An 18,013-nucleotide genomic window follows, 5' to 3' on the forward strand; every position below is an offset into this window, starting at 1 on the left:
AGAGGTTTTTAAAAACGGTATAGTCATTGGTCGGTATGATGTACATATGTATACATAAAACGGAGTTGCTCTTGGTTGCCCTTATCCCATGCGCTGCTGGTATTACTTCTAATACCCTTTTGTTCTTCATGACAATAATTTGGTGGTCTTCTAAAGTCCTTTAAAGAAATTGTAATCAGAGAAATTATTAAATATATTTATACTATTTATTATAAACAGTTTTGAATTCGAGGAATATTGGAATTAATAATTGATTGGTATTCTCTTCTGTGGGCACCTTATTTATATATCAGATATATAGGTCTTTTCATTCGCTCCTTTAAATGCTTGTGTTAATTTATTTATAATTTAAAACAAGTTAAATAAACTAAGGCTTATGAATAAAAAAACTAAATTTCGTAAAATAGTGGTTTATTGAAAAGTAAATTAATATTTGTCGGAGTCTATTACTTCATATTCGAAAACGATAATGTGCCTTATTCTCGCATCTTGGTATACAAAAATATAGAAATATAATTTGTGTAACATTGAGTATATATAGATTTGTAAACGTACTTGATTAAATTAATTTCTATGTACATGATAAATTTATATAATAAATATACTATATCATTTTTAATTGAAATCTAATATAAACACATTCTATGCGAATTTTAAAAAACTCTTTAGATCCTTGACAATTCGAAGTTCGAAATGTTGAGAGCAAACACAATCGATTTTTTGTTCCAAAAATACTTGCAATTGTATCAAGTTAAACCACATTTTCCTTATTACTAAAATTCCAAATGTTGATAATACATTAACTAATTATTCATTGTTAATTAATAATACATGTTATACTGAAATTTATAAAAATCATTGTAGCTTTTATTAAGATGAAAATTAATTATAGTTGTAGAATTATAATAAAAAATGTTTCTTTTATTAGAAGGATCATTATTATATGCTTACAACTTTTTATACCTTGTTTTAATATTATAATGTACAGAAAACGTATTTTCTTTTTTGTAATTATTTAATTTTGCAAATATTAAAAAAAACATAATTTTATAAAGTAAAATAGGCAACTAGATTGGCTTTATTATTTGAGTAAACTTAATACACATGGGAAAAGTTATATGTTAGTAATAATGCTACCAGACACGCTGCATATGTTTTTATACATGTAAAACAAGCCAGACTTGATAGCCCACAGCATTCTTTACAGAGTTTTGTAGTTATTCACAACCGAATGAGGAGACAAATTCGAAAACTTATCTAATAAAACTTAGAGTAAGGTAAGTGCAATTAATTTAAATCTGTCCCTTATACTACTTTTCCTAACTGGAAATGACTCTAACTTTGAACATCGTAGAGATTTATTTTTAAGAAAAAATAGATATTCCAGTAAAAGCACACCATATGCTTATGCCTATATATCAGACTCTCTGATATTTTATAAAAATATCACATCATTAACGATTATTAATTAAACAAAATATCAAGAGATTATATTAAAGAATTCAGTTAATTTACTACCGTGCCGGTAAAGATGGCATTTTATCTAAAAAGTCTTGCTCGATTACAGTTTCTAACTGTGTGACATTTACCGATGTTTCAACATCGCTTGGTTTGTGACTTAGGGCTGAAAAAAAATAGTGTAAATCCTGCAAGGAGCGAATGTTACTCGACGTTAATAAAAGCTGGCCTGTTAGTGGTTCTGAAGGGGGGGTCGTCTCCAACTTGTACTGTAAAAAAATGAATTCAGAATAAGCGATTATACAGTAGAAAATTGTAGCACGTACAATAATATTATTTATAAATTTCATGTTATATTTTCATTAATGCTTGGCTATACAAGTTTTCACTCGCATTTTGTTCAGAAATTGCATTTAAGAAAAAGCGTATTACATTAAAAAAAGAAAAAAAAATTAAGACCATGAACATTCGTCTCTTAACTTATTTTAATTATTGCATGGACCAATAAAAATGGAAGGTTATTGGCTTGGTAGTATAAATACATTTAGTTCACTTATATCGATGATTTTGTGTCTCATGCCAACAGATATTTTTGTTTGTACTGTAACTGAATGTAGTGGAAACATAGCATTTGAGCTGTCACGTCTACTTTTATCCTAAGGTTTTAACATTTTCAAATGGGACAAAGTCAATAGTTTTTGTTTGAATGCTATCAGAAAATAAATTTATTTAAAGAATAGGCGTTGTAAAGCTAATTTATATTTAATTGAATCCGCGTTAATGAAAAAGATTAACGAAGAGTTAATAACGTTCAGTCAATGCAAAAGTTACCATGGCTTTGACTAGATTAGAAACAATCACCTGTTTTATTTATTACATTGTAATAATAGTTACAGCTGGTAAGTACCATATATGCAAATTATCCCACGTTTTTGCTAAGGAAGCAATTGCATGTTTAGTATAATCAAATGAAAAAATAACTATTTTTTTAATAGTTAAATAATACATCAGCAGAGTATTAATATTTACATCGATTATGAACATTATTATTTTTTAATTATCATAGAAAACAATGATGCCGACTACGATTTCGATTTTGATGAAAAGTTTGTGATAAAATACGATAAAAATACTGACACAGAAATTAATGGTCCAGAACCCGAGGGTTTTTATTTTGCATCGAAAATTAAAAATGTGAAAAATGATGTTTACTACGACCATCAGAATCAGCTTTTGAAACAAGAAAAGTCTTTAAAAAATCAGTACAAGTGGTACAAGCCACCGGAAAAAGTTTATAGATACACTAAACACAGGATCCCTGGTTACGACTATGAAGAGCTTGACTATATTAGTGCAAAAAATGTTCAACGATGTGATGAAAAATCTGTTTGGACACATTGTCTCTGCCAATTTACGTGCTTTCAGCCGGATATCACGGACTGCTTTACTCCGTGTCAGAGCGGTTGCGAGTGCAAAGAGGATTACGTCTTCGACGAAGAAAGTCAGTTATGTGTAATTCCAAGCAATTGTCCAAATAAAAATATCGTTTGATATATATTGAATTCAAAGTGTCATTCATTTTATTTACCTTACTATCCATCAATTTGGCTATTCTTGTTATATGTGGCACGAAGTCTGATGATAGATTATTATTTTCCGTACTCCCTGTTGCTGCATCTCCTACAAATGCCCATCGATACCTGCAATAAATTAGTGCTATTATTACAATTTTATTATTTTACTCTAGCAAAACTTACATTTGAAATTGGGGCAATCGATGAGCAGGTAATAATAAGGCCAAATCAAGTAATTTGGCAGCAGCAAGATGAAGTTGTAACCAATGTGGGTGTCCATGAGCCTGTAATCCATTGCTGGTATTTACCGCCCATGATGAATCCAAAGCTGATAATAGCTTTATATGCGAACTAATTAAAAGGATCAAAGTTATATTATAGTCTCTCAATGGTTTTCCTTTTTTTACGTTTTTTAATCTTGATTATACGAATATTTTTAACTCTAAAGTACCCATTTAGTGGTCAAATGATTCTTTGTAAATGTGAATACGTGTGTAACAAATTCCTAGGTACGTTTAGCGTTAAATTAATTCTATTCGCGAATCCATTTTAATAAAAGGTGATACCACAATACAATTGTTAGTAATACCAAAATAGCTATACAGAAACACGATGTTTATCTTCTAAATGAATCATGCTTGAATTGGATTAATTTTTATATGCAGTTACCTGCTATGACGACTGTAGTACCCACACCAACCAAATCATGGACGCATCGTAATTTCCCATGAAAACATAAGCAAAACAGCGAAAAACAATATTAGACATATTTATTTATTTTCCTTATTGTTACTATATTAAAAATAATTGTATAATATATAAACTAATATTTGTTAATTTCTTCAATTTTTTGAATAAATTAAATAATCTCCACTTTAAAGCGCGCTTGAGCTAAAGTTGCCATTCAAAACTGGACACATATTTCATTTATTGCAATAAAAGTTAATCGTATTAAATCAGTTTAATAGAGAAAATTTTTTTAATTATATATAACGTATGACCGGTTAACTATGGACAAACAAACTACCAATACACGTTTAACGGGAATCCGTATACCGACATTACAGAGCGAAAACTATTTCGCATGCAGCGTCGTTATTTGTTGACGGATTGTAAAGTTATTACAGGTTTTTGGAAATGCCAGAAGCTTATCTACTAAGTTACGTTAGGAAAATTAACAAAAAATGAAAAAAAATTTTTGTTTTAATAAATATATTAACATTATTGAGAAACAATAATTAAATCGCAAAATCCCCCAACGTACTTTACTAGATAATGTTCATATGTTTCCAAAAAGTCCACATAAATGCAAATCCATCAAGAAATGACGATGCTGCATGCGAAATAAATAATGGAAGAATTTCGTGTTCGGGAAGTCGCCAACACGAAATTCTTCCATTATTTATTTCGCATGCAGCATCGTCATTTCTTGATGGATTTGCATTTATGTGGACTTTTTGGAAACATATGAACATTATCTAGTAAAGTACGTTGGGGGATTTTGCGATTTAATTGTTGTTTCTCAATAATGTTAATATATTTATTTAAATAATTTTTTTTTTCATTTTTTGTTAATTTTCCTAACGTAACTTAGTAGATAAGCTTCTGGCATTTCCAAAAACCTGTAATAACTTTACAATCCGTCAACAAATGACGACGCTACATGCGAAATAGTTTTCGCCCTGTAATGTCGGTATACGGATTCCCGTTAAATTTAATTTTTATTGAAGAAGTTATTAAGGATCAGATATAATTTAATTCGAAATTTCTTTTTGGTAGAGCAATCCGACAATTATCTTCTATTCGTCAGACTTAACTAGAATGCTCCTCCAATCTATATGACGCCTCAAATTATGCAATTTTTAGTGCTTAAAACCTTCTTCAATAAGGGCTATCTTTGAACATATTACTGGAACATTTTTTTATAATTATTCATATTATTTAAACTTTAAGGATTGGCTATAGATAACCGGACACTCGGTATAAATTAATATTAAAAACACAACAAACTAAGTTTTCTTATAATTCTCTCTAAAAAAAAAACAGTGCCTGAGAAAACGAGGACGAACTGACAAGCGTAGTCTGAGCAGAACAGTGAAAATGTAGCAGCTCAATAACCATAAGAAAGCTAACTAGTTTATATTGTCTTCAAATATTGATTATTAGTAAAAAAAGATGAATTATTGCAGAAAATTTAACTAGTCATTAATGCTTTCCTTTTGTTATGCTTGACGGACTTATTAAGTTTGTATTATACTCCCTAACCAGTCTCATCCAATTAGATTGTTAAATGCATTTCTTTTTACCAGTGTTAATAAGCGTTCCCTAAATACCTAAGCATATAGAAAATTCTTTAAGCATACCTGAATTCTTCACTATCGGCACTTAATTCTTGTTCCATGTATAAAAATACTTGCACCAGCTCGCTAACTATAACTGGCCAAAGGGAAATTGCGTGCTGAGGGGAAACTCGTAATAATAAAACTCTGAAGCACAAAAATACTTGTGTTTGGATAGCTGGAATCACCTGAGGCAATTTCAGACTGTCTGCCAAACGCTCTGAAACCAATAAATAATTTTTAATAAATTATTGTATATATAATACCCAAATGAAATATTTTTAATTACTCACCTTGAATTTCTGGCATATATTTATGATATTGGTCCATTTCACTGCATAAAATAACGTAAGCTAATCGCTTAAGGAGCTGAGCTTTTTGTTCATACTCCTGTTCCTTGGAAGAAAATATGCTGATCCCACTTCCTTGAGCCATTGATATACGACCTGAAGGATAAGGAGTTATATTAATTAGTCCAATTACTAAATTATAATTAAACATTTAAAGCTTACTCATTAAGTCCCTAAAAGTAGTGTTATCGTGCGTCATTAGATTATCTATAATTGTCCTCCAGTAAGGTAAGCAAGCAGGTGTCATTTGGAAAAAGGTAGAATCCAATAATAAATCAAACACATCTTTTCTCCAAGCTTTCCTTGTATACTGATACCCAGACAAAGAGCTCAACAACTGAGAACAAGCAGTGAACGATGCTACATTCTTTGTTCTGTGAATTGGAATATATATTGTTTCAATTATATCGAATTACAAATAGCAATCAATATAAAACAATGAATTTCAATAAACTTACGTATGATTTTTAAGGTACGGAGTAATATTATACATAACGTTGGTTAATAGTGTAACCACTCTTTCTTTCTCTTGGGAGCCATAACTAACATCTAATAAAGGAGCTAATACTTCTGCTAATACGGCTTGGGCTTGTACACTGTAAGCTGCATTCGGAGGGGTTCCAGCTGAAACTAAAAGTATTTTATTATTAGTATGTTTCTTTAAAAAATAAATATTCTTTTCATAAAAGTTTTCCTAGGTCCAGTTTTACTGTCTTCACCTTCTGAAGCTCCCTCAACCACGTCGAACACGTCTTCTCGAACTGCCAAATTTCTTCTGAGCCAGGTCGTTTGTTCCAGACAAGCACCGGCTATTTGAGAACAGGATTCCACCAACTGAATCGAGTAATCCAAAGTATGAACAATGAGTTAAATAATATAAACATCATTTTTATAGATTAATTTTTACCTTTGCCGTAACATCCTGCAAATCTCGGATATCCTTTTTTTCTTGCATCGGTGGACATTTTTGAACGAATTCATTTAGAATTGCTAACAGAAGAAACTGGGCAGGAGCAAACAGAGACAATCCATCCTTTAGTAGTCCAAGTAATGAAGTCCAGGACTCAATAAGCGATTGCGAAGTATTACTCTGCATATAAGTATAAAGCAGTTCTAGAACGGAAACCTCCAAAGAAAAATCTTGTTTAACCCCGTGTATAGGAGGCGGAGATTTGACTACTTGGTGGACAGTTTGGACCAAGGTATCAATCGGCATAACTCGAATCGCGCTAACTAAGTAGACCATAACTTCTTGATTTGGGCAGGCCTCTGGCAAAACTTTCTTCCAAGCTGTGGAAGCTTGCCTTCTTTCATGCCAGGCAACAGCGACAGCAGCCAGAAAATTTACACCGTGGTGAAATGAGATCGGTGACAATAATTCTAATAGCTGATGTTTCACAACCCTAGGACTTCCAATTACACAGCTTGCTTGTTCATTGTCTTTCGTGACTAACACTGCTTGCCACAAGGTAGATAACGAAGCAATTATCCTTGGTAAATGACTTAACGCTGTTCTCCTCGCGTGTTGTTGCAATTCGTTGACTACGTTTTTGTCCTTGTTTATTGCCAAGTCGGTCGAGAGTGGGCTGGGCATAAATACGTGGATCAAATTATTGAAAATTTGCCCAGGGTTAGCCCCTGGGATTCCAGTCTGAATAGCACCACTGAGTGGTTGATTGAAACAAAACCCACTTTGTTGGGAGGTGTCTAAAAGACAATAATGCAGCAGCAATGTCAGGGCTTCCAGATGTGTTACAGTGTAGTCAGCTGGTAGACAACATTCAACAGTACTAATATCTTGAAGTTTGGAAGTTAAAACGGCCTTTTCATCTACATAGTAAGACGATAAATGTTCTATATTACAGCAAAGTTGGTGTATAACGGATGTAACAATAGACGTTAGTGACGAGCCCATAAAAGGCAAACTAGAAGTGACTAGAGTTGTCCATTGCTGGTGAAGATGCCTCATATGTTCTAGCTGTAAAGCACTGAGAATACTAGCGAGGAACATTGGCTGTTGAGGTATCGGTGATCCAGAAACATATTTTAAGCTACTTCCAGTTAGGTTGGGAACAGTCTTAACAGGTGTTCCCGGAATTGATGCAGCAACGGGACCAATTTCTTCTCCCTTTTGAATACTGCATTGGTGTTCTAGCATGATCAAAACTAAAAGTAATCTTAATAATTGCACTTGAAAAGCTTCTGTATGATCACTTGCCCTATATTTGCATCTGCTAACTTCGTTCTCCACAAGAGGATCATTAAAAATAACTATCTCTTCTGTAAATGTTATTGCCTCCTCGTTGTCTTTGTGAGCATTTTTCATATTCATCACGCTAGATACAATGCAATGTAAAGCAACTTTTTGCACTTTGCATCTCGTAAGTAAATCTACTATATAGCAGCTAAAACCTTTTCCGGAGTCACGAGCAATAACAATTAGTTCGGAAAATATTAAAGTCAACAATTCCACACTGGCCAGTTGGACTTGTCTATTTCCTGAAACTTCTTCATGTGTCAGTCTCATTTGGCCAAGATTGGGATAGTAACTCCTCGCAAAATAAAGACAAACGCTAATCAGAACTTCTAGATACATACTACTTCTATAAGCTGCCATAAATTCTGTGTTAGCTACATCCCCATAGAAATTCCTACCAAAAACACTCTTCCTGTGTCTCGCCAATAAATTCAATAATGTTGTATTTTTAGTTGCATTGGCCACTCCCGTAGTTGCTGCGCAGCACAAAAACATTCTTGTGTTTGTTAACAATTCGTTTCTTAAAGTTCTTAAAGCGTAAAGTGTCCGTGTTGAGTCATAAACTCCGCAATACAGAAGCATGTGGGAGTGTAAATTGTGCACTCCTACTCCATAATTTTTAGTTAATTTTGCATTCTGTGGTAGGATATCATCTGAATCTTTCACAGGTTCTGCAGTATCTGAAAGTTCAATGACCCTGTCAAGGACCTCGTTCAGGATCTCCTCGACAATGCTGGTGCTACTTGAATTGCTAAAGTAATCCTCCGCTGCTGTACTGATATCCAAATCTCCATCTTCATCATCCAATGTCCAACTGGGTACTTCTGCGCTGGCTTCAAAGCTACCGACATCGTAAGCATCAAATCCGGTCACAAATTCATTAGTTCTTTGGTATCTTCCTTTCATTACGGTTCCCGCTATTTCCCTCGAACTTCCGGGCATATGTAAAACTTCTTTTTTTTGTTTTTGCTTGTTAATTATATCTGGACTGTTTAAATCGAAGCTGCTAGTGGTAGAGTCTAAGGAAGTTTCTACTTCACCATTCAATTTTTTGTAGACAAATTTGTCTTTTACCTTCAGACTAGAATTGACCGAATCAAAGATACTTTCATCCAAACTGGCCGTCGAACCATTATCAAAGTCAAATTTTTTGAATCTTTTTGCGTATTTTAACATTTCGGTGTTAAAGTTTAATTTTTTAATGTTCGATAGAGAGTCCTCTCCAGGAAATGAATCATTAGAAACTTCAGTACAATTAATTGATAGGGGATTGACGAAAACAGAAATTTTTCTATTACCAGATATACTCGGAGGTACTTCTAATTCTTTCATGTACTGATTTCTCTCAGTTATATAATGATTGCAATTATCATTAGTAGCTAGTGTAGTAACGGCGAATATTCTTTTTACTTTTACAGGATTGATTAAGTTTTTCTTTAATTTTCCTTTGTTTGCTTTATTTTCTTCCCCGCTATCACTCACATGGTAAATAACGTTGCCGTCGACTGAGCTGATTGCATAAATTTTTGCCGCACCTTCCGTCTCATCTTGTACTTCACACTTCTCTTCCATAGAATCGTTTTTGGTTAGAACTGTATTGCTATGTTGGATACTAACATGAAGAACACTCATACGACAAGTAGAAGGGTCTAATAGGATAGATAATAACGGGTCAACTATCCTAGAAATATCTCCCCGCATCAGACAATGATGTAGCCAAGACTGAGCCTGAAGCTTTAATGGCGAATTATCAGGAATTTGAAGATTATCTAAAATTTTTAGTAAAGACTGATCAAATGTTTTCAAGCATCCTCTTAATTTCGGATTCATCTCTATTTCCCTTCCTAAGTGCCATAAGGTAGCAAACCTATTGAAGGCCTCAATTTTCTTCTCCATGCACTCGGATGTCAAGGCAGAACCAATAACGTCTTCCACAGCATTGCAAGAATCGCGCAAAGCGTGATGAAGCTCATACATTAGTTCTGCACATCGCATCCTATATTTGTGAGCTGGTAGTTCACCCAAATGTTGCCACAGTGAGTGTGCTAATATCTGAAAAATGTTGGTGAATTGCATCAAATAAGTTACGTGCCACTGTTTTAATAATGGCATTATAACAACAGTCGTAACTCCTTCATCGCTTTTAGGATGTAATTCGGCATCATTATGGGCCTTTAGCAATGCTACAAGATCCAGCAATGTTGCTATACTCGTCAACTGCAATGTTGGGTGTTTGCTGAGCCAACAAGCTGATACTATCAACACTTTTAGCCAGGTTGGGAGTATTGTGTCTTGTGGCTCTTCTTCGTGTTTTAAATTATCGCCTGGCAAAAAATACTTAGGAAATGTAGAGAGCTCGACTAATAAGGTTGACGCCAAACTCACACCTTCCTCCCACTCAGATTGAATTTCAGAATTAACGTTTAATCGGGATATATCAAGTGTCTTTGCTTCTTCGGCTATAATTGTATCTTGACTGAAAAAGCCGGAATCTTCTAAAGTTAACTTGGAGTTGAGTAAATGTTCAAGATAACGCATTTTCTCATCAAAGCTCTCCCTTGGTGAAGAAATGATTAAAATATCAAACATCTCTTGAATAGATCTTTCCTTTCCAAGAATCCTATTGCTAAGTAATTGCACATAAAATGTTTCATATTGACGCAAGCATTTCTCTAACATAGAATGCTGCGCTTGGTAGGCGAAAGTGGTTCCTCTTGATAACATAGTTGAACCACATGCAATTTTGCTCGAAGAATACATTGATAAGTTTGCATCGTTCATAGACAGAAGTGTATTGTCATTACTATTTGTTTTCAGATCATCCATGCTTTTATTTCTCGTAAACTCTCTTGTATCATCGTTAATTATAACGGAAATATTATTTCTGTCAGCCTGAATCGTGTAATTATCGTCGAGTTTTGAAGTACTTTTGCTTGTTTTTTTCTTAGATTTTTTTTCGGATCTTTTTGAAGTCCCGCCTGAATTTGCTCTTCTACGAGGACTCGGACTTCTCTCAGAAAACGGTTGGTTCAAGACATCAGCTTTATTTAATTTACTATCAGATTGACTTTTCTCCAATGGTATTGCAATTAAAGAATTATCGTTTTGAGAAGGATACAGATTCGTACTTAAAGATAAATCTGTGTTGGCTTCGACGTCACCTTTTTCTGTTTGCGCGGCAACAACCGTTGGTTGCATTTTAGAGAGAATCTTAGTACACAGCTGAAGAATCGAAGAAATATCTACTGGGAATAAAATATCAAGATAACACAACGATTTGTGAATAATTTCATAAAATAAACTTGGTAAGTGTTCCGAGGGGGTATCGATAAAAGCATCTAGAGAGACTGTTTCTAAGAGAAACTCTGTCAAAATGCAAATTTCTATGAGATTTGGAGTTCCACTTCCAACAGGCTTTACACAAGTATACAAATCATCAATACAGCTGATTTCCTTTGTTTGGCATGCTTTCTCAAACAATTGTCCACAATGTATCCAAACGTAAGATGGTTCTAGAGTTGAAAATAAAAGGTTTGCTACTTTTATTACCTCAGTACTTTTTGAATTTTTTGATGACAGGGTACAGCAGGCATTGTAAAATGTCCTAAAAACCTCAAATAAAATATCATCCAAAATAACTGGTCCAATATCCGGTTTGTCTAATAAAGAAATTAATATTCTATATGGTCGTATGTCATATGGATTTTCCTTGCATGTTGTGTTAAGCATTGCTGTTATAGCTTCAATCAACATTTGCCTTGAATATGTCTCAAAATATGAGCTTTCACTAGATTTATCAGAATCCAATTTTTTCTTTTTTAATATAGATGTATTTACTTCAGTTCCTAAAAGCCAGGCAAATAATCTTCTATTCAAGCTCATGTCTCTTCGTAAAATGGTCTGAAGCGCAGCTGTCACTAGTGAAACCATATCCTGATATTTTAATTGACTAATGTGAATGGGGAAACCAATTAATAGTAAGTCTAAAGCACTTCTTTGAACAAGTACTGAACTGCTATCTTGTACACTAGCACAGAGAGCTTCTACCTGTCAATAATCATATTGCTTAAACATTTTGGAAAAAAATTCTCTTAACATAAAATTTTAAGATGCCTACCATAATATTGGAATCTGTTCCCATTATGTAATTCTGCTGTTCCATGGGTATTTTTTTGTTAAAATGTGATAGCACAAATGAAATTGCAGGGAGCCTAATTCCAGAATTCGATGCTAAACAGTCCCATAAACATGCATAAAAATGTTCTGGGCCTACACCATCACAAACTTTCTCCAATAAAGAATTAGTTCTAAAAAATATTCATTAGATTAATAGAAATATGTTCAAACTATTTCTATTAGTTCACAGAGTTATATTTTATAATTTTATGTTATAATTGTTATTACTATTAAAAGTTTGACTTTTTGAAATTAATATTATTTTTTATAAGTCAGTAGTTTAATCAAGGAAAAATGATTAAGCTAATGGCAAATCAACTGACATAAAGTTAATTGATGTTTCAAAAGGTGTGCTTTGACAGACTGTGGTATAAACAATATTGAACTCTTTGCTCTGATTTACCTATCAAAATGATCTGAACCATCCTCTAAACCAAGTAGTACACCACTTAAAAATCCACTTAAACCAGGTCTCAATCTCTCGCCAAGTGGAACAAAATGTGTTTCATATACAGTTAACAGTGAAGGCCTTACATTCATGGCTGCGTGTCCCAATAATGGAAATAAACCTGTAATAATTTTGCCAAATGTTCTACAAATATAATTTTTATTTAATTATATTCTATAGAGAAAAGAGAAAATGACATACCTGCACTGTAAATGAAAAGCTCATGACTGAGTCTATTTGTGCCCATGCACTTAAAAATAATGTCATATGTTTCCAAAGCTTTTAAATGAACACCAGATGGTAAAGCTGGATGCATGCATTGAGCCAATCGCTTAGAAATTTTTATTCTTCTAGGGATAACAGGAAATTTCATATAACTCAATAAAACCTTATTTAACTTTCCAAGAGCTGATATCAAGTCTGCCCATTCACTAGTACATTCAAAATTTCTAAGTGCTTTGTCTACAGCAGATACATAGCTGCAGAATAAAGAATATACTTATAAAATATTCAAGTTTATTTATACCAATATATAGAATTAAATATTACTAACACTCGATATTTTGAGTCTTTCATTAGCTCAAACTCCTCCAAAGCAATTGACCCCATTATTGTTGTAAAATGTTAAATTTTATTCTTGATATGTTATTTACCGTAGTAATATTAACCCATTATCTGAATTAAATATCTATTACACACTTGGAGCCTCTATCTATTAGATTATATGATTCATTGTTTACGTAGTAAATCTTTTGGAAATAAGTCATTTTCCCATCTGTAACCAAAGAAACTAATTTTTTATCACTAATGTTGAATACTTACATATTGAGAGATAGGTATGGATACATTAAATTACTATAGAAAAAGTAGAAATTTTTTAAAATCTGATAATTATCGGCAAATTATTGTAGCTCGACTAAAAATTTATAAGTACAAGGTATTTATCAAACGATTCGACTAAACATAAGGAAAAATTATCAACAAACGTTAACGAACAAATTCATGGCGGAAAAAAGAATGCTTAAGCAGATGCACACAATCATATAATAATTATTACTATCGGAAATACAAATTTTTTTATAAAACTTATTTCTTTAAACTCTATACAAAGACGTGTAATTAAAAGAATTGACAGCAATGACGCCAGTTCCGTTATTTTTAAGAAAAAAAGAACCTTTATAATGTGATGACCACTAAATGCCTTTAAGAAGAATTGTTATCTATCACTTCTTATCCCTCAATTCAGGATGCACCACTACCGCTCACAAGTACTCACAACTGCTCGCAACCTTATGTTGACATTTGAAATCTTTTAACAAGCTGACAAGGATAAGGCGATAATGCATATGACTTACACTGAAAGCTCGTCATAAGAATCATTTGGAATTTAATTTCTCGATGAAAAATCACAAGAAATGTCTATTATCTTCTAATCTTAATTCTTATAACTTTGATAAAATCTTCTCTGTTAGAATAAAATTTGTATCAATATTTCTTTTTCCGTTTTATCTACAATGACAGTAATGACACATATGTATGTATATATTTATATATACTATATGTATGTATGTAGATTGTATGTATGTATGTATGTACAATGACCGCCACTAATGGCCTGCAAGATTTTTTTGATGCGTTTAGGAACCATACCTCCCCATGGTTTTATCCCCGGCCCCCGCCTGGACTAGTTTCTACGTTGGTTGCATTCAGTAGAGACAAATGTTGAGGGAGCGTTGTATGTTATTGGCTATTACTCTTAGATCCTATAATTTTTTCCAATAGAAGTACATAGAAGTTTAAAAAGAATTACTCAACAGTTCCGCAACTGTTGTCTCTACTGAATGCAACCATTGAGTGACTGGAAAGAGTATAGGATATGTATGATAGGCTATCCTTTTTTAAATGCCTTAAAGAAAAAGAGAGAGCTAGCCTTAATGTACGATTTCACTTGTCGCTTGTCGCTCGTCGCTAGCAGCGACATATTCTGAGGCGGGTTCTGAATGTAGGAACGAAGGAAACGGGTAATCGCTAGCAGCAATCGCATAATGGTTTCTTAGGTGTAGTGATTGTGGTGTCGTGTTATGGTATATGACATTTGAATTTAATTTGCATATGTATAAAAAAATTGTGAATATTATAATAATAATCAAAAGTTATGAGGTATGCACATATATTGAATGAGGAATTAATAAAGGTTTTATATATATTTGAAATGAATGTTTTCTTAAATCCTTGTTATGAAAATAATTCCTTCATTTTCCTATATAGCATGAGAGGATGAAAATTATATAGTTCATATATCAGAAAATAATAATTTACATTAGTAAAGTTATGATTATCCCTAGTTTGATAATTTTATTAGTAAAATTAATTGTTGCTACATGTTACTCACAATAAAACTTAATTGAATTTATTTTGTAATAAAAATGTTACAATTTAAGATTCTGTTTTTAGTAAGAAATCTATACAGGGTAAGGAACTTAAACCGCCCCAAAACATTAGTAGAAAAAGATGCATATCTTTTTAACTATATAAGAGATATTCAATTTTTATATATGACCTTTGCGAAAGCAAATAACAAGAGAATTCGAGAAGGTTCTATGCACAAATTGAATATCTTTTATAATTAAAGAGATACTCGTCTTTTTGCATCTATATTCTAGGGCGGTATAACAGCTTCACTCTGTATATACGCCGTATTATTTTACAAGCAAAGCCTGTTTTTTGGGTTAATTATATTCAACGTTTCTTATATATTAATTACAATAATTATTCATTATATTATTTTTTAGCTTCATATGTATTGGCTTGCTATAAATGTGACAAATGTATTTTCAATTTGAATTTCCATCCATTTTTCAAATTTAAAATTCACACGATCCGCCTGTTCCGTTCCGTTGAATACATACGAGCACTACGAGCAGCGATACAGGCGATACGGGCGCTAGCGACGAGCGACAAGTGAAATCGTACCTTTTTTTAGCGCTTTAAGTGTCATATGCATGTATCGGACCGCACCCTTAATTCGACAGATATACAATACATATATTTATTTATAATCATGTTCAGAGTTCAGACTGTTAGTGTTGCTTTCCACTTTCCAGCTTAAGCTCTGAAAACAATCAGAGTATTCAGACACAAATATATATAGTTTTTGTGACATGCAATGTACCATTTGTGTCTGATTTGCCGAATTTCGGATTTTTAGTATGCAAATTGTCAATAAGGTGGAGAGAAATGGACGACCGAGTGCCGTACACTTCACTGTTGTTGCATTTTGGGCCATTGTAGGCCATAATGGCCATTACTGAATGCTGTCATTGCTGAGTGATGCTCAGTTCGTTGCTACAGGCCACAGGCTTCCAGGCTATTGCCTATACTGTGTGAATGGCTATAGTATGTACTACCTATAGTGGCTAGGCGAGTTGTTATTGTTAGGACTAGGCAAGGCAACTTGGGCAAAATCGGTAAAAATGGTAAAATTTGAACTTGAGTAGTAAAGATATTTAAGAAATGTCTTCAGTTGAAAGCTTATGCTCAAGTATTATTAAAGTCATTGAATTTTTATTAACTTAATTTCATCTGTATACTGTAATAAAGAGAAAAATAAATTAATGACTAAGAGGTGAAAAATGTTGTTTTTTATGGATATCATGTCTTAACTTTAATTATTGCCGTAATTTAAAAAACTGGAACTTTGGCCATGATACGACGTAACAGGTAATGTTTTAAAAATACTAACTAGTTTACAGTTTTATTAAATTATTATTTTGTTTCCAGATTAAGGCATAGAATAATATCAATTGGTATAGCCCTTTTTGCTACTATATTCTATAATGAGTTTTTGGTCTATGAGATACAGAAATACAAATGGAGCTCACATGATTGTACAGAATGTGTAAAAATTTTATTAGTAGCTGACCCACAAATACTTGGAGAAAAAGAAGAAAAATATAAAGGAGGATCCCTTGCAATTTGGGATAATGACAGGTACAGCTTTAGTTAGAGATGTGGTACAAAACAAATGGATAAAAATGTTGAAATGTACAAATTTTTTAATTTATAGATACTTGGCCAAAACTTTCTCACGAGCTCTTAAACATTCACAACCACATGTAATTATATTTTTGGGAGACTTAATGAATGAAGGACATATTGCCTCAACAGACGAATTTAATAGATATAAAAGAAGATTTGACAATATATTTGATACTTCAGAAAATATAATGGTATAAAAATAACAAAACTAATTTAGTTAAACAATTATTGACACTGTATAATATTAATACTTTACTTTTAGAAAATATATTTACCAGGAGATAATGATATTGGAGGTGAAGATGACATGGTATCCAGTAATATCCACAAAAGATTTGATTTTGCATTTTCACAGCTAGATACTTTAGTTTATAAAAGTGTGACATTTTTTAAGGTATTCAATAGAAAATATTTTTGATAAACCATATATATAAGCTTAATACTTCATTTTTTTATTGTGTGTATATGAATAATTTTTGTCAAGATAAATAGATTAGTACATTCAATGCCACAAGCCCCAAAGGATGCTTTCCTTAATGATTATACAGAGAGAAACACAACAAATATTGTCCTGAGTCATATGCCTTTGCTTTTTATGCCTGGTAGTTTTGTACAAAATGTAAGTATATTTTTAAACATTAACAAAATTAAGTTAAAATTTAATCTAATTCATTTACTAATAGGTACTTAAAGAGCTCTCTCCACAAATAATTTTTACTGCTCATGAGCATAAAGCAATGCATATTAGTTTTGATACAGTAACTGATCAAGTTAGTGAAATATGGATTCTTCCTCCAAATGAAACTCCTTTATATCAACTAAGATTAGACGTTGGTGATATACATGAGTTACAAATACCAACTTGTTCATACAGAATGGGTGTACCTTACATGGGATTTGGATTGGTCTATATTGGTAAAATAGAAGAAATAATCTCACATGAGGTTGTTATTAATTTTAATTTAAGAAATTTCTTTTTTTTTTGTTGTAGATACTCAAGAAAAAACTGCAGAGTTTACAATACTATGGTTGCCAAATAGATTTCCACAGTTACTTATATATTTGATTGTTTCAATATTAACTATTGTACTTATTATATGTATCTGTTTATCAAGCTGTTGCTCGAATAGAAATGCTGGATATAATTTAATTTACTATAATGCTTAATGAGAAAACAAAAAGCTTTCTTAAAAGGTACAATAATCCGTCCAACAAATGCAGTCGTTCTTAGCTATTTTCCATAATAAGTTAACTTTTGTTTGTGTGTGTGTGTGTGATTTATATATTATGCTAATTTTATAGTATTATTTTACCATGACAATAAATACTTAATCCTCTGATCTCATATTATGAAGCTTTTCTTAATAACTAAA

General features: G+C 32.4%; 3 protein-coding genes across 4 annotated transcripts; 2 read left to right on the plus strand and 1 right to left on the minus strand.

Annotated features, from left to right (window-relative positions):
• Window positions 1–123: 123 nt before the first annotated feature.
• LOC136786027 (protein dopey-1 homolog) lies at window positions 124–14,097 on the minus strand. Of its 2 annotated transcripts, XM_066747469.1 has the most exons (15): window positions 13,777–14,097; window positions 13,156–13,377; window positions 12,804–13,081; window positions 12,558–12,723; window positions 12,096–12,285; window positions 6,629–12,025; window positions 6,441–6,555; window positions 6,180–6,351; window positions 5,884–6,095; window positions 5,665–5,817; window positions 5,396–5,591; window positions 3,702–3,713; window positions 3,216–3,383; window positions 3,047–3,158; window positions 124–1,727 (listed from the first exon to the last, which is right to left on the minus strand). In XM_066747469.1, the coding sequence occupies exons 2-15, from the start codon at window positions 13,209–13,211 to the stop codon at window positions 1,515–1,517; spliced, it is 7,440 nt and encodes a 2,479-aa protein (XP_066603566.1). In that variant the 5' UTR covers window positions 13,212–13,377; window positions 13,777–14,097; the 3' UTR covers window positions 124–1,514. The 2 variants fall into 2 exon arrangements, with proteins under 2 accessions (XP_066603566.1, XP_066603567.1); XM_066747470.1 differs by lacking the exon at window positions 3,702–3,713.
• LOC136785839 (uncharacterized) lies at window positions 1,765–3,014 on the plus strand. Its single transcript, XM_066747135.1, has 2 exons — window positions 1,765–2,357; window positions 2,525–3,014. The coding sequence occupies exons 1-2, from the start codon at window positions 2,291–2,293 to the stop codon at window positions 3,007–3,009; spliced, it is 552 nt and encodes a 183-aa protein (XP_066603232.1). The 5' UTR covers window positions 1,765–2,290; the 3' UTR covers window positions 3,010–3,014.
• Window positions 14,098–15,557: 1,460 nt separating the features above from the next.
• Window positions 15,558–17,985, plus strand: Mppe (Metallophosphoesterase). Its single transcript, XM_066747858.1, has 7 exons — window positions 15,558–16,322; window positions 16,383–16,592; window positions 16,669–16,831; window positions 16,903–17,034; window positions 17,125–17,259; window positions 17,324–17,555; window positions 17,632–17,985. The coding sequence occupies exons 1-7, from the start codon at window positions 16,306–16,308 to the stop codon at window positions 17,805–17,807; spliced, it is 1,065 nt and encodes a 354-aa protein (XP_066603955.1). The 5' UTR covers window positions 15,558–16,305; the 3' UTR covers window positions 17,808–17,985.
• Window positions 17,986–18,013: the final 28 nt, after the last annotated feature.

This window comes from Prorops nasuta, unplaced genomic scaffold, assembly GCF_024137725.1.
Source record: "Prorops nasuta isolate Cenicafe-Biocafe unplaced genomic scaffold, Cenicafe_Pnas_1.2 PNAS00003, whole genome shotgun sequence".
Classification (NCBI taxonomy): Eukaryota; Metazoa; Arthropoda; class Insecta; order Hymenoptera; family Bethylidae; genus Prorops; species Prorops nasuta.

Excerpts from the sequence above, each read along its gene's own strand:
- LOC136785839 (XM_066747135.1), top strand. The coding sequence starts at position 2,291 with ATGGCTTTGACTAGATTAGAAACAATCACCTGTTTTATTTATTACATT. Across the intron at positions 2,358-2,524 it reads TGTAATAATAGTTACAGCTG|AAAACAATGATGCCGACTAC; the intron begins GTAAGTACCATA and ends TAATTATCATAG.
- LOC136786027 (XM_066747469.1), bottom strand. The coding sequence starts at position 13,211 with ATGGGGTCAATTGCTTTGGAGGAGTTTGAGCTAATGAAAGACTCAAAA. Across the intron at positions 6,556-6,628 it reads TGCAGGATGTTACGGCAAAG|TTGGTGGAATCCTGTTCTCA; the intron begins GTAAAAATTAAT and ends TACTCGATTCAG. Across the intron at positions 6,352-6,440 it reads GGTTGAGGGAGCTTCAGAAG|TTTCAGCTGGAACCCCTCCG; the intron begins GTGAAGACAGTA and ends AAATACTTTTAG.
- Mppe (XM_066747858.1), top strand. Across the intron at positions 16,593-16,668 it reads GCAATTTGGGATAATGACAG|ATACTTGGCCAAAACTTTCT; the intron begins GTACAGCTTTAG and ends TTTAATTTATAG. Across the intron at positions 17,260-17,323 it reads CTGGTAGTTTTGTACAAAAT|GTACTTAAAGAGCTCTCTCC; the intron begins GTAAGTATATTT and ends ATTTACTAATAG.